The 13,574-nt window shown below is 48.7% G+C and overlaps 1 protein-coding gene across 1 annotated transcript; it reads left to right on the top strand.

Annotated features, from left to right (window-relative positions):
* Positions 1-11,331: 11,331 nt before the first annotated feature.
* Positions 11,332-12,624, top strand: LOC131649675 (uncharacterized). Its single transcript, XM_058919426.1, has one exon. It carries the CDS (start codon positions 11,332-11,334, stop codon positions 12,622-12,624), a length of 1,293 nt encoding a protein of 430 aa, XP_058775409.1.
* The last annotated feature ends 950 nt before the right edge of the window (positions 12,625-13,574 follow it).

Raw genomic sequence — 13,574 nt, 5'->3', positions numbered from 1 at the left:
GTTTAGCCGGGGGCTCCGCCGCTCCTGCTCTACCCTTTCGCTTGCATTGCGGTGGAAGGGTGGATTTGATGAACTGTCGAATTCACTTTCTCCCTTCTGCGTGCAGGTGAATCTGATTCGAGCGCTAGCTCGGGGTCCGGCTCGGGATCTGATTCGTCGTGGAGTAGCGAGTCGGATGCCTCGACGGCCACAAGTTCAGACGTCGAGATCATCGAGGATCAAAACGCGCCCTCTCTGGCCGACGACGACCATGTTGATTCTCCCGGCCCGGACGCCGAGGGAGGGGTCTCCCCAATGCCCTTGTTTAGTTACGAATGCACGGTTGCGGCCGACTGGATAGCCGAGGAAGCCTTAACGGTCACTTCCCGATATACTGAGTCTCTAGATGGGGTCTTTACAGAAATCGAGGTTTTGAGAGAGGGCGAAGCGCCGAATTACCAAGTGACGTGCCCGTCTCAGGACGAGCGCATATGTTCTCGGTTCAACGGGGATGGCTTCGCGATGTACGAGTACGTGTTCAAGGAGCTCGGCTTCTGACTGCCCTTCTCCGACTTTCAGAAATCGATGATGGCGTTTCTAAATTTGGCGCCGTCCCAATTGCACCCCAATGCTTTTGCTTTTATGCGAGCATTCGAGATTGTTTGTGATTACTTGGGTATTGGCGCCACGACCGCATTGTTCGGCCGGTGCTTTCGTGTTCAAAGACAGGCGGCAGACGGGCGATATGGTTGGGTCTCGTTCAAGAATGCCGAGCGGAAGCTCTTCGGGATGTACACTGACTCTGTGAAAGGTTTCAAGGATCGATACTTTGTCGTTCGTCCGCTCAGCCCGGCGGCTTACCACGATGTGTCGGATTCCGTGGTCCTTCGTGACGACGACGGGGAGTTAGTGAGGGGTGAGGACGGGCAGGTAGCAAGGGAATTCTGTACGAGGTTCCCGTTTTTCTGGTGGAAAGGTCACTTCTCGTCTCCCCCTAAACATTACGTTTGGGAAGATGGGGACCTGGACGAGCAAGACGCGGAGTCCTATTCGGTCCTATGCAAATATGTGGACAGCTTTACTATGTCCCGGTGGGTGACGAGGAATGGGAGTCCCATATTGGACAAGAATGGTGTGCCGGTCGTGGAGCAGCGGCCTATTAATACCAAGGCTCTGCTATCTTGTCGGACTCCCGAGGAGACTCGGGCGTTGTTCGGTTGTGCCTATTCACCCTGCTTTCCTTTTTCTGTCCTGTGTTTTCGCTAACTCCTTTTATTTTTTCTTTGCAGATGCCATGCCGGAGAAGGAGGACCCAGTCCTGAAGATGGCCCTGGATGCAAAGAGGAATCAGAAGAAGAAGAATCGGGGCACTGGTGCTGCAGAGAACTCGGCCTCAGCAGGTTCTCCTCGGATGAAGGAGGACGAGAGGTCTTCCAAGAGACCTCGTGCTACCGAGGGGCGTCATGAGCCGTCGAGCTTAGGTCCCGAGCGTGGTTTTGTATTGCCTCCTTGCTACAAGGATGGAGGTTATTTTGAAAAGTTTCCCATGGTTACTTCTCCGGATGAAGCTCGTCGGATCGGAGAGATGGACCCTCCGTCCCTTCAGAAACAGCTGGCGTGCGACGCTGCTGCCGTGATGAGGGTTTTGGGGATGGCCCAAATGTTAGCCAGTGGTGGCTCGGGCTCGTCCGAGGCCCTGAAAGAGGCGGAGGCGGCAAAGAAGACTGCCGAGGACAGGGTGAAGACCCTGGAGACCGACCGCAAGGAGTTGAAGAGAAAGATCGACGCGGTTCTCAAACAGAAGGACGGAGAGATTGCGGCGGAGAAGAAAAAGCTCGCCGACCTTCAGCTTGAGTGGGCTCCCTCGGCTGACGAGTCGTCGGATGTGGCCGTTCTGCGGACTAGGGCTGAATTCGTGGAGAAGATAGATAGCCTGAAGATAAGCTTGGCCGACATGGCTGAAGTCGGTTTCGAGCGTGCTGTCCGTCAACTTAGGCTTCTAAACCCTGGTTTGAAGGAGGATAACGTCGGGCTTTCTTCGAAGATTGTGGACGGCGCGTTGGTGCCCGAGTCTCCAGAGAGTGAAGAGTAGGTAGTGGTCCTGGGCCTGCGTGCCCTTCTTCTTCGGCCTGCGTGCCATTTTATCTTTTGTTGGGTAATGCCCGGATTACTTTGGGGGCCTGCGTGCCCGGCATTTTGATTGTAACTTTTGGACATCGTCGACCATGTTGGTCGGCAATTTTAATGTTTTATAACTTTGTTTGCTTATATCTGTTTATCTGCACCTTCGGTGTTATCGTTGTATGCTCGTGTTTTGATAACTTTCCTGTTGTGCTCGTATGACGAGGTATTTCCTCCATACTTAGAATATTTTTCGATTGTTTTAGGTAACTGATGGCTTATGCTCGGAACGCCGGAGAGTTACTCATATACTTGTGATATTATCGGTTTTGTGGATTATGCTCGGCCTAGATTGATTGCCCGGGCGTGTTGAGTACGGCCCGGGTGCGCAGAGCAGGTGTGCGCTGTTAGCGAGTACGAGTCCATGATCATGGCCAAGTCCTCGCGGCGTGAAAGGTCCCATCGCGAGCTGGGGTTCTGCCATGCAGGTACTTCCACGGAGGGTCTAGGTGTAGAGTCTTCCGTGTGGTCGGTTCTCCCATTTTGTGGTAGTATCCGACCGTTGCTGTCGTGGAGTCCTCGCGTTCGTACCTACGACGCGGGTCCATACCCGGTTAGCACCTGTGTCGGATACAGGCGTCCGGGAGTGTTAGGTCGGGTCTAACTGTAGTAACGTCTGAGTTTTTCAGCGTTCCAGGGCCGAGCAAGTCTTACTCCGAGGAGATCCTCGAGGTAATAGGCGCCGTTCTCTGTTTTATCGTAAACTCGGTACGGGCCTTCCCAGTTTGGGGCTAGTTTTCCCTCGCGTGAGTCTTTCATGTTTCTGCGGAGCACTAGGGCGCCGATTTCAAATTCGCGCTTTATAACTTTGGTGTTATGGCGAAGGGCTATTTGCTGTTTTAGTTTAGCTTCTCGGAGGGAGGATCCTGCTCGGATCTCCTCTACCATATCGAGCTCTTCCCTCATGGCCTCGTCGTTAAGTTCTTCCTCGAGGGGGTATTCGGTGCGCCGAGAAGGTTCTCGGATTTCCACGGGGATTACGGCTTCGGTGCCGTAGGTTAATCTGAAGGGAGTCTCGCCCGTGCTCGAATGGGGCGTCGTTCTATACGCCCAAAGTACACTATGTAGTTCCTCGACCCAAGTCTTTTTAGCTTCGCCGAGCCTCTTTTTCAGTCCTCGGAGGATGACTCGGTTGGCTGCCTCCGCCTGCCCGTTCGTTTGAGGGTGTTCGACTGAGGTGAAGTGCTGTTTTGTGCCGAGCTTGGCCACGAATTCTTGGAACTTCCTATCGGTGAATTGGGTGCCATTGTCGGTGATTATAGCCTGTGGCACCCCGAACCGAGCGAGTATGTTTCGTTTGTAGAAGCGTAGTACGTTTTGAGACGTGATCTTGGCGAGAGGTTCGGCCTCTATCCATTTCGTGAAGTAATCCACGGCGACCACCAGGTACTTATTCTGGTATGATCCGACTGGGAAGGGGCCGAGGAGGTCCATTCCCCAGGTGGAGAAAGGCCAAGGAGAGGAAAGGGATTTAAGCTCGTTGGGGGGAGCTAGGTGCATGTCGGCATGCCGCTGACATCTGTCGCATTTCTGAACATGCTCTTTGGCGTCCTGCTGCATAGTCGGCCAATAATAGCCGGCTCTGAGGGCTTTCCTCGCCAGCGACCGACCGCCGAGATGCTGGCCGTTAATCCCCTCGTGAAGCTCTTGCAGTACTTCTAGTGCTTGCGAGCCGTCGATGCATTTAAGGAGTGGGACGGAGAAGCCTCGTCGGTAGAGTTTGTTTTCGATGACTGTGTACGAGCAGGCTCTCCTCTTAATGGCTGAGGCTTCCTTCGGGTCCTCGGGGAGCTCGTCGTTCGTGATGTATTTGTACACCGGGGTCATCCAGCAATGGTCGTCTCCGATGGCAAACACTTGTATGGCTTGCGCGTTTTTGCCTATGCTTGGATCGGACAAGATTTCTTGTATCACTGACTTGTTCCCTCCTTTCTTCCTCGTGCTCGCAAGCTTGGATAAAAGGTCGGCCCGTGAGTTGTGCTCCCGAGGGATGTGTGCGATGTCTGCCTTTGTGAATCCTTTCATCTTTTCTTTGACGAGCGATAGATACTCGGCTAGTGTGTCGTTTTTGTCCTGGTAGTCGCCGCTGACTTGGGACGCGACCAGTTGAGAGTCGGTATAAATCATGACTTCTTGAGCGCCCACGTCCTCGGCGAGGCGCAGGCCCGCTAGGAGGGCTTCGTACTCAGCCTGGTTGTTCGACGTGGTGAAGGATAGGACTAAGGATACTTCGATGACGAGCCCCTCGTCGTTCTCCAAGATGATACCGGCTCCGCTGCCCGCGTGGCTTGAGGCGCCATCAACATAGATGGTCCACTTATTCTCGGTGGGTGTTGGGGAGTTGGAGATCGTCGTCATCTCGGCTACGAAGTCGGCGAGTGCTTGGGCTTTTAGCGCTTTCCTGCCCTCGTATTGTATGTCGAACTCGGACAGTTCGAGGGACCACCTCAGCATTCTCCCGGCCATGTCCGGTCGGCTGAGTAGCTGTTTAATTGGTTGGTCTGTTCGGACGACAATAGTGTGGGCGAGGAAGTAGTACCTCAGTCTTCTGGCGGCCGTTATTAGGGCTAGCGCGATTTTTTCTATCTGTTGATAGCGGACCTCGGGTCCCTGAAGGGCTTTGCTAGTGAAGTACACCGGCTTCTGCCCGTCTTCCGTTTCTCGGATTAGGGCCGCGCTGGCCGCCTCGCCCGAAACGGCCAAGTAGAGATAGAGAACCTCGTTGCTGTCTGGTCGGGATAGCACCGGGGGTTTGGATAGCACTTGTTTGAGGTGGGACAATGCTTGTTCGCATTCCTCGGACCACTCGAAAGCTGCTTCCTTCCGAAGAAGCTTAAAGAATGGAAGTGCATGCTGGGCGGATTTCGCGACGAAGCGGGATAATGCCGTGAGCATTCCGTTTAGTACTTGGATGGATTTTTTATTGGTGGGGGTAGGGAGGTCTGAGAATGCTCGGCATTTATCGGGGTTGGCTTCTATTCCTCGTTCTGTTAAGTAAAAGCCGAGGAATTTACCTGCCCGTACTCCGAAGGTGCACTTCTCTGGATTGAAGCGCATCCTGCAGGACCTGGCCTGCTTGAAGACCCGCTCGAGGTGTAGCGTGTGGTCGGAGTCCTCTCGAGATTTGACGATCATGTCGTCCATATATACCTCGAGCGTGTCGCCGATTTCTCCTCGGAATACCTTGTTCATCATCCGCTGGTAAGTTGCCCCGGCGTTTTTGAGTCCGAAGGGCATTACATTGTAGTAATAATTGCCCGATTCGGTCATGAAAGCCGTGCATTGCTTGTCGTATTTCGCCATGGGAATCTGGTTGTAACCAGAATAAGCGTCCATAAAGGACAACAGTTTATAGCCGACCGAGTTGTCGACCAGTCTATCAATACTAGGTAAAGGGTAGGCGTCTTTTGGACATGCCCGGTTAACATCAGTATAATCAACACACATTCTCCATTTTCCATTAGATTTTTTAACAAGTACAACGTTTGAGAGCCAAGTTGAATACTTGGCCTCGAAAATAAAATTTGCCTCTAGGAGGTCTTTACAGCTTTCTCGGCAGCCTCCGCTTTCTCGGGAGACTGCCGACGCCTACGTTGTACTACGGCCTTGGCGGTTGGATTGATGGAGAGGTGGTGGCAGGCGACCTCAGGGTCGAGTCCGGGCATCTCTGCGGCGCTCCAGGCGAACAGGTCGGCATTGGCTCGAAGGCAGGCTACGAGTTGCTTCTTTGGCAGTTCAGGGATGCCTTTGCCGATCTTCACTACTCTGTCGGCGTTGTCTCCCAGGGGGATCAGCTCGAAATCTCCGTCGGGGACAGGCCGGACGGGATGGGGGGCCTTTGATTGTGTTTCTTCCCCGGTCTTCAGTTCTTCTTGTGTGAACCTTGCATCGAGGTCGACTGAGCTGACGTTGGCCGTTGGAACCTGATCTTCCCGGGGGCGTTTGTCTTCGACTCTCGGTTTTTTGTTGGAGCTGGTCGGAGGGGCGATCAGCTCTAGTCCTTTGACGGAGGCATCGAAGATTCTCCTCGCAGCTTCAATGTCGGCGTTGATGGTGGCCACTTTCCCTGTCCTCGTGTAGAACTTCATCTTCAGATGGACCGTGGAGGGCACGGCGGTTAGCTCGGCCAGTGTTGGGCGTCCGATGATGCAGTTGTACAATGTTTTGCAGTCGATCACCAAAAACCTGGTTTTGACTTGTCTGGACGCTTCCCCTTCCCCGAAGGTGACAATCAGCTCGACGTAGCCCCATGGTTTGGTGGTGGCTCCGTTAAAACCCTGGAGGTCGGAACCCACATAGGGAGTGAGGTGCGAGTCGTCCAGCTGAAGTGTTCGGAAAAGGTGAGAGTACATGATGTCGACCGAACTACCTTCATCCACCAGGACTCGTCGAACATCGAAGTTTGCCATTCTGGCTCGGACGAGGAGGGGAATGGTGGCGTTTGGAGCTCCGCCGGGCAGTTCCTCGAGGTAGAAAGTGATTGGCTCCGACTTTCCTCGGAATTTCCGCAGAGTAGGGCCGAGGTCGGCATTGGCGCTGAGTAGCTCGTCGAACTTTCTCTTGACTGAACTGACGGTGAGAGAGCCGGGGTCGCCGCCGTTGGAGATGACCATTGCGGTGGGGAAATGTTCCCAGGTGCTGAGGGCGGTCGTCACGCCGAGTGAAGGGATGAAGTCTTCCGGTCGGGTCACGGACAACGCGACTTGAAGCGGTCTGCTGTCTGGTGAGTTCCCCTCGTCAGAGTTTCGAGGGATGTCTCTTCTGGAGGGTTCTCCCTTCTTGGTGTATTTTGCCAGGTGGCCCTCTTTGATCAGGGTCTCTATGGCATCTTTGAGATGTACGCATTCGTCGGTCATGTGCCCGTGACTCTTGTGGTACTTGCAATACTTGGACTTGTCCGTCCCCGGTCTTGTAGGATTTGACTTCGGGGGCCTGATGTTGGATTTTTTGAACTCGGCGTTCTGGCAGTCGGCCAGGATTCTCTCCCGGGAGGTGTTCAAAGGAGTGTAGTCGTTGAAACGCCCTGCCGGTCCTCGCCGTTCTTTGACATCTCGGGACCTGTCGTCCCTTCTTTTGTCTTGTCCTCGGCGTGACCCTGGATCCTCGAGGTTTGAGCTGCGAGCGGCATTACTGCCCCTCGAGGCTTTGATCGCGGCTGCCTCGCCTTCCTCAAAGTCGATGAATGCCTTTGCTTTGCGGAGGAGGGCATTCATCGAGTGCACCTCCTCAATCTTGATGGCCTTCTTGAAGTCACTGCCGGGGAGAAGTCCTCGCTCCAAGATGTACCTCTTCATGTAGTCGGCCGTCTGCACTTGGACGGCCTCCTTGTTGAATCTTTCAAGGTAATCCCGAAGAGGTTCGTTGGGTCCTTGTATCACGGCCTCGAGATTGGCTTCCGATTTCGGTTGTCGTTGGGAGGCTGTGAAGTGGCTCAAGAAGAGTTCTTTGAGCTCGGTCCAAGAGTGGATGGAGTTCGGAGGGAGGTTCCTGTACCAATTCATCGCTCCCTTCCTGAGGGTGGTCGGGAAAATGCGGCACTTGATCGAGCCTCTGACGACGTGATAGTCCATGACCGCTTCGATGCTCCGAATATGGTCGTCGGGGTCAGTGGTCCCGTCGTATTGGTCCAATACTGGCGGTTTTTCCATCCCCCGAGGGAGGTGAGCTCTCCGAATATTGGCGGACAAGGGGCTGCGGAAGTCCTCCTCGTCGCTCGGTCCCGGTGAACGGTAGTGCCTGTTTCATCGGGAATCCTCTTGGTTGTCACCCAACGCGGCCTTGGAGGGGCCTCGACGGCCCTATTCGGGGGAGGGGCTTCTTTGTTCAGCGGCTTCGGGTTTCTGGTTCCTCCTGTTCTTTCTGGATGGAGAACGGGAACGGGTCCTCCTTCGGCGATGTCTTCTCGGGGGAGACCTTGAAGAGGATGGAGAACGCCGACGGTATCTTCTCGGCGGTGAGCGTGAGGAGGAATAGGAGCGAGACCTGTGGCGCCTCCGCGGAGAGGGGCGACGTCGTCGCTGTCTTTCCAGTTCGTGAATTCGGTCGTCCTGGATTCTGAGGAGGCTATTCGTCAATTGTATTTCTTTGAGCAAGCGGACGGTGATGGGGTCAGTGTCCTCGGGAATGTTGAGTGGCTCCTCGTCTTCTCCATGACGGGTTCTCCGCCTCTCGGAGGTGTGGGTGAATGAGGAAGCATGTTGCCCGTCTCGGAGGTCGGTCTCATTCACATTCTGGGCATGTTCCGGCCCGTTGGTCGTTGGGATCTGCTCGCCGTTCTGAACGTGACCCTCTGGAGGAACTTGGTCAACATTCTGGACCTGTTGTAGGACCTGCAGCAGCTGAGTGTCCTGGGTTATATGCCCGGACCTTTGTTGCCGACGATCCCCCCGACGACGATTAGCTAGCTCGCGGGAGGATTCCTCGATCAGCTCGTGAAGGAGGAAAGGGTCAGCGCTTGGGATGTTGTTGTTGTTGTCAGCCATGACGATTGGAGATGATTAGCTTTGATCTTTGTTTGTTAAAGATGGGGAAGCAAGTTTCCCACAGACGGCGCCACTGATCGTACCTGATCAGAAGAATCGTCGTAGGCTGCTCGGACTGGATCTTCTAGGAAGGAGAAAGGGGGGGTGTACCTGCAAGGTACTCCAATGCCAAAGTAAGTTGACGAGCAAAGGAGCGCAAGTACTAGCTAAGAGTGAGTAAGAATTGAATACCTGACCCTCTACTGAGAGAGGGTATTTATAGCCCCCAGCGCTGGGCCATGATCACGCTAGTGGACTGGATTTCCAAGCCCAACTAGGAGACTGCCAGGTTTCCTAGGCGGAAATATCGGAGGTGCGTGATGCCCTCTGTCCTGGTTAACCGCTCCGGAATCCAAGGGAGACGCGGTCTTATAGGGGCCACGTGGACTCCGTAGTATTCGGAGGATTGGGTGTGAAGGACCACTGCGCGGAGCAGGGTCCTCGGCAACGAAGGTGTTTGCGGGGTCGTCAGTGCCGAGCATGTCAGGTGTCATATGCTCCGGGGATATAGGACAGCCGAGCATGTCTGAGATGGGCATCCTAAGTGCGTAGGAGGGCCGAGGAGGAACGTGGGCCTCTGAGGTTTATTGGGCCGAAAATCATAGTGGGCCTAACCTTGGCCCAGTCCAGAACAGAATACATGAATATCAATTAAAAAAATACGTACAAACAGAGAAATGGTGCGAAGTAACATTCTTTTTTCTCCCTCATTTAACCGATTTTTCAAGTAATCTTGAATGTCTCTTGGCTGATTATACGCCCATCAAATAAAAAGCAGATCCAAGATTCCATTAATACTCGATTTATTTAACTCTATACAAACACGGTGAATGTACCTAAATGGTTAAAGAAAATGAATAAATTAATTGAGGAAATACAAAAATGATATTGTTCAATAATGACATGTATATTCAACTATATACTTATGTGCACCAAACTTGTAACATTCCTACATCCAACCACTTATATCCACAGAGAAAATCCCTTACATCTGTAGGAGTGTAATAGAATAACTCCACATATGGATAATGTTCTAGCGGGAGAGGTTACGTATCATTTATCACCACAACGTTCAAGTATAACGTGGTGATTTCATTTGAGTTAGAGTCCACTAACTCATTGCGGTTAGCTGGAGGGGGGAAAAGGATGAACAATTACTTCTTTTTATAGAAGCATGGTGTACAACACTTCTACTTAGAGTTTAATCATGATCCTGATCATTATCACCATCAACATAACGTTGTTCGAGGATTTCACTTAATCTCTATATCATAATATTCACTTAGAACATAAATTAGCACAATATATATAGGGGATGTATCAAATGAGAACTTTGGTTATTACGAGAACTGAGAACTTTTAATAATTACCATACGATTTAAAATCAATGCTTCATAATTCACTCATATTTTAAGAGACAATAATAAATAGATATATTATGGTTTAAATACATATCACATAAATGCAGATCTGAGCATTGATTTTAAATCGTATGGTTATTATTAAAAGTTCTCAGTTCTCATAATACCAAAGTTCTCATTTGATACGCCCCCTTATTTTAATCAATAGTTCCTCCACGCTTGCCTTTGATTGCTTCTCACTCACTACAGTCTTATTTTAATTAATATTTTAATTATTTATTTCAATAATTATCATTTTATTTCATAATATGTAAATAAGTAAATATTTAAATATGTAATCTTTAAATATGTTTTATTTTAAATAAGTAAATATTTATTTGTATATTATCTTAAATAAGTAAATATTTATTTATGTATTATTTGAAATAATTAAATATTTATTTACGTCTTATTTTAAAGAAATAAATATTTATTTATTTCTTATATTAAATAAATAAATACTTATTTATATATTTTCTTAATTTAGTAAATATTTATTTAATGTGTTATTTAAAATATTTACTTATTTTTAAAATATACTAATCAATACTTATTTTAAATACTTAGTGTAAATAATACACAAATAAATAATTATTTATTTAAAATAATATAAGAAATAAAATTTTATTTATTTAAAATAAGAACTAAATAAATATGTACTTTTTAAGGATAATATACAAATACATATACTTATTTGCGATAATATACAAATAATATTTTTATTAAAGACAATAATTATTATCTTAGTTAATAAATTATTTATTTACTTATTCTCGTATAATAAAGTATTTATATATTCATTATATTTGTTTTTTTTAATCAAATGGGCACAATTCATGAAATAAAAAAGGGAAATAGTTACCAAAAATGAGGAGGGCAAAGAACCTAAACTCAAACGTATTTAATTATATAAATTGGTAAACCTAACTTGTTTTTGTTAAACAACAAAACATTTGAGTGAACCTCATTTCATCAAATAAAACTACTAACCTATAAACCTAAATTAATTAATTTATCTGCAACGTAAATATGTGTGAAGAAAATATTTCCCACGTGTTTCTAGAGTGAGAAGGTCCAACTTCTCACTAGAAATTTAGCGTGCCTTTTCCCCTTCTTTTAGGGTTTTCCCCCCTTTTTGTCTAGGGTTTCCCCGACGGCGCCTCCGTCGTTATCCCCAGTGTTAGCTGGTTTTTCACCTCACATCAAGTTAATAAAACAAAAACCCGGTTGCTTTTCATCTATTCGTTCTAATGGAAAGGTGGAAAGAAATCCCTTTGTCCAAAGAAGAAGAGGAAGGAGTCACTATTGAAGCAGAAGAGGAGCAGGGTGGAGATGTTTTTGAACGTACGTTAGCCGGGAAATTGTGGACGGAAAATAGATTCAACTCTAAAGCCTTTATCTCTACTATAACTGGAGCCTGGAAGCTTAGGAATCCCATTGAAACACAGGAGCTAAGTAACAACCTGTTTCTTTTTCGATTCAGTACAAAGAGGGATCTGGAAAATGTCATGCGAAATGGGCCTTGGAGCTTTGACAGGTACCTTCTCGTCCTCGACAGAGTCTCTGGAGAGGAACAGCCTTCGGATCTAAAGATGCATTATGGTGAATTCTGGGTCCGCATCTATGAACTTCCATTAATGTTGCGCTCTGAGGCAATAGCACAGAAGATGGGGAACATTATTGGAGAGTTTGTGGAAATGGACATGAGAGAAGCACACAGAAACGGCCGTTTTCTCCGGGTTAAAGCGAAGATTGATCTCAAATCATCTCTCAAACGGGGCACTGTGGTTCGGTTCAAAGGGAAGAATCTTCGAGTCTACTTCAAATATGAGAGGCTTCCCACATTCTGCTTCGTCTGTGGTAGACTGGGTCACCAGATCAAGGATTGTGAAGAGATCGATGATTTGGGAGATGAAGGATATGAGGACTTAGAGGAACAAGAATTATCCTATGGAGCATGGCTGCGAGCATCTCCATTACCAAGAACAGGTGAAGAGCAAAAGAAAAAGGAATCCAGTTCTAGCACATGCAGCAAGAGCCTCTTCAGCGTATCGTCTAGCCAGAGCAGATGTGACAACAAAACAAATTTGATTGAAGGTGAGGTGGGGGGGGAAGGAGTAATAGAGAAAGGCAAGACGGGGAGGGATTCGGGGAAGAAAGTCAATTCGGGGAAGGAGATAGTAGCAGAAACCAGCATAGCAGGTAAAGAAATTGAAGCGGTGGCTGAATCTTTGGGGGCAGTGGGCATTTCAAATAAAGAACCGGAGAAAGGTACCAACCAGCAATCAATATCGCCAAAAAAATGCAAAAAATGGACTAGGAAGCAGACAACCAGGAAGGTGGGAGCAAGAGCAACAAAGAAACAAATGGCTTTAGAGATGGGCAAAAGACAACTAGTAGATGTGATGATTGTAGAAGGAACACTGGAGGATAGGGATAGAGGTAGCAGTGAGAAGAAACTCAAAAGTCAAGCAAACAGCCCAAATGTAGTACCCAAGTTACCAGAGGTGGTGTTGGAAGACCAACACCGCCTGCACCAATGAAAATACTGAGCTGGAACTGCAGGGGTTTGGGGAGTCCCCGTGCAGTTCGAGCCTTGATTAGGCTCATCAAAGTAGAAGTCCCTGACGTGGTCTTTGTGATGGAAACTCGTCTGAAGGCTAGCGAGGCTCAAGAAATTTGTTACAGGAGTAAAGTTGGTTGTTGTTTAGGAGTGGATTGTCTTGGAAGTGGAAGAGAGAGAGCAGGAGGGTTGTTAATGATTTGGAAGGAAGGAATTCAGCTGGCAACGAATGCAATCTCAAACAACCACTTTGAAGGAGTAATTCATGACGATGAAGACAACAAAGATTGGACATTATGTGGGGTTTACGGCCATCCGGAAGAACAACATAAGTGGAGAACGTGGGAACTGATAAAGGACATTGTGAGAAGGGCTGGAGACCGAATCCTAATTTGCGGGGATCTAAATGACACATTGTATGCAAATGAGAAACAAGGAGGTAACTGTCGAACGTTCAATCAAACAGCGATTGGCAGAGCAGCGATGGATGCTACTGGATTACGGGATGCAGGCTTCAATGGGCACCCCTTCACGTGGACGAACGGTCGAGAAGGAAGTGAGAATATTCAATGCAGGCTGGATAGATGTCTGGTTTCCTCTGAATTCCTGGAGAGATTTGGTCCCATAACGGTTAATCACCTATCTAGACTTGGGTCTGATCATGCAGTGCTTAGCATCCAGTTCGAAGATGAAGACCAGGGCAGCAGAAGGAAACGACAATATCTGTTCAGGTTTGAGGAGGCGTGGAGTAGGGACTCTAGATGTGAAGGATTGGTGAAAAGTTTATGGAACAATCCTAGTAACGTGGGACTTGGCAAGTTTCATGCTATTCAACACCTTAAGGAGTATTTTCAGGAGTTCAGAACTGGAAGTATTAAGAAGGAACTTAAAAGAATCGAAGAGATGCTTAATGAAGAGGCTAGATGGGGA

Source organism: Vicia villosa, linkage group LG1 (assembly GCF_029867415.1).
Source record: "Vicia villosa cultivar HV-30 ecotype Madison, WI linkage group LG1, Vvil1.0, whole genome shotgun sequence".
In the NCBI taxonomy this organism is placed as follows: Eukaryota; Viridiplantae; Streptophyta; class Magnoliopsida; order Fabales; family Fabaceae; genus Vicia; species Vicia villosa.
This window is presented reverse-complemented; position numbering and strand designations above follow the sequence as displayed.

Coding starts and splice junctions, on each gene's coding strand:
- LOC131649675 (XM_058919426.1), top strand. CDS start 11,332: ATGGAAAGGTGGAAAGAAATCCCTTTGTCCAAAGAAGAAGAGGAAGGA.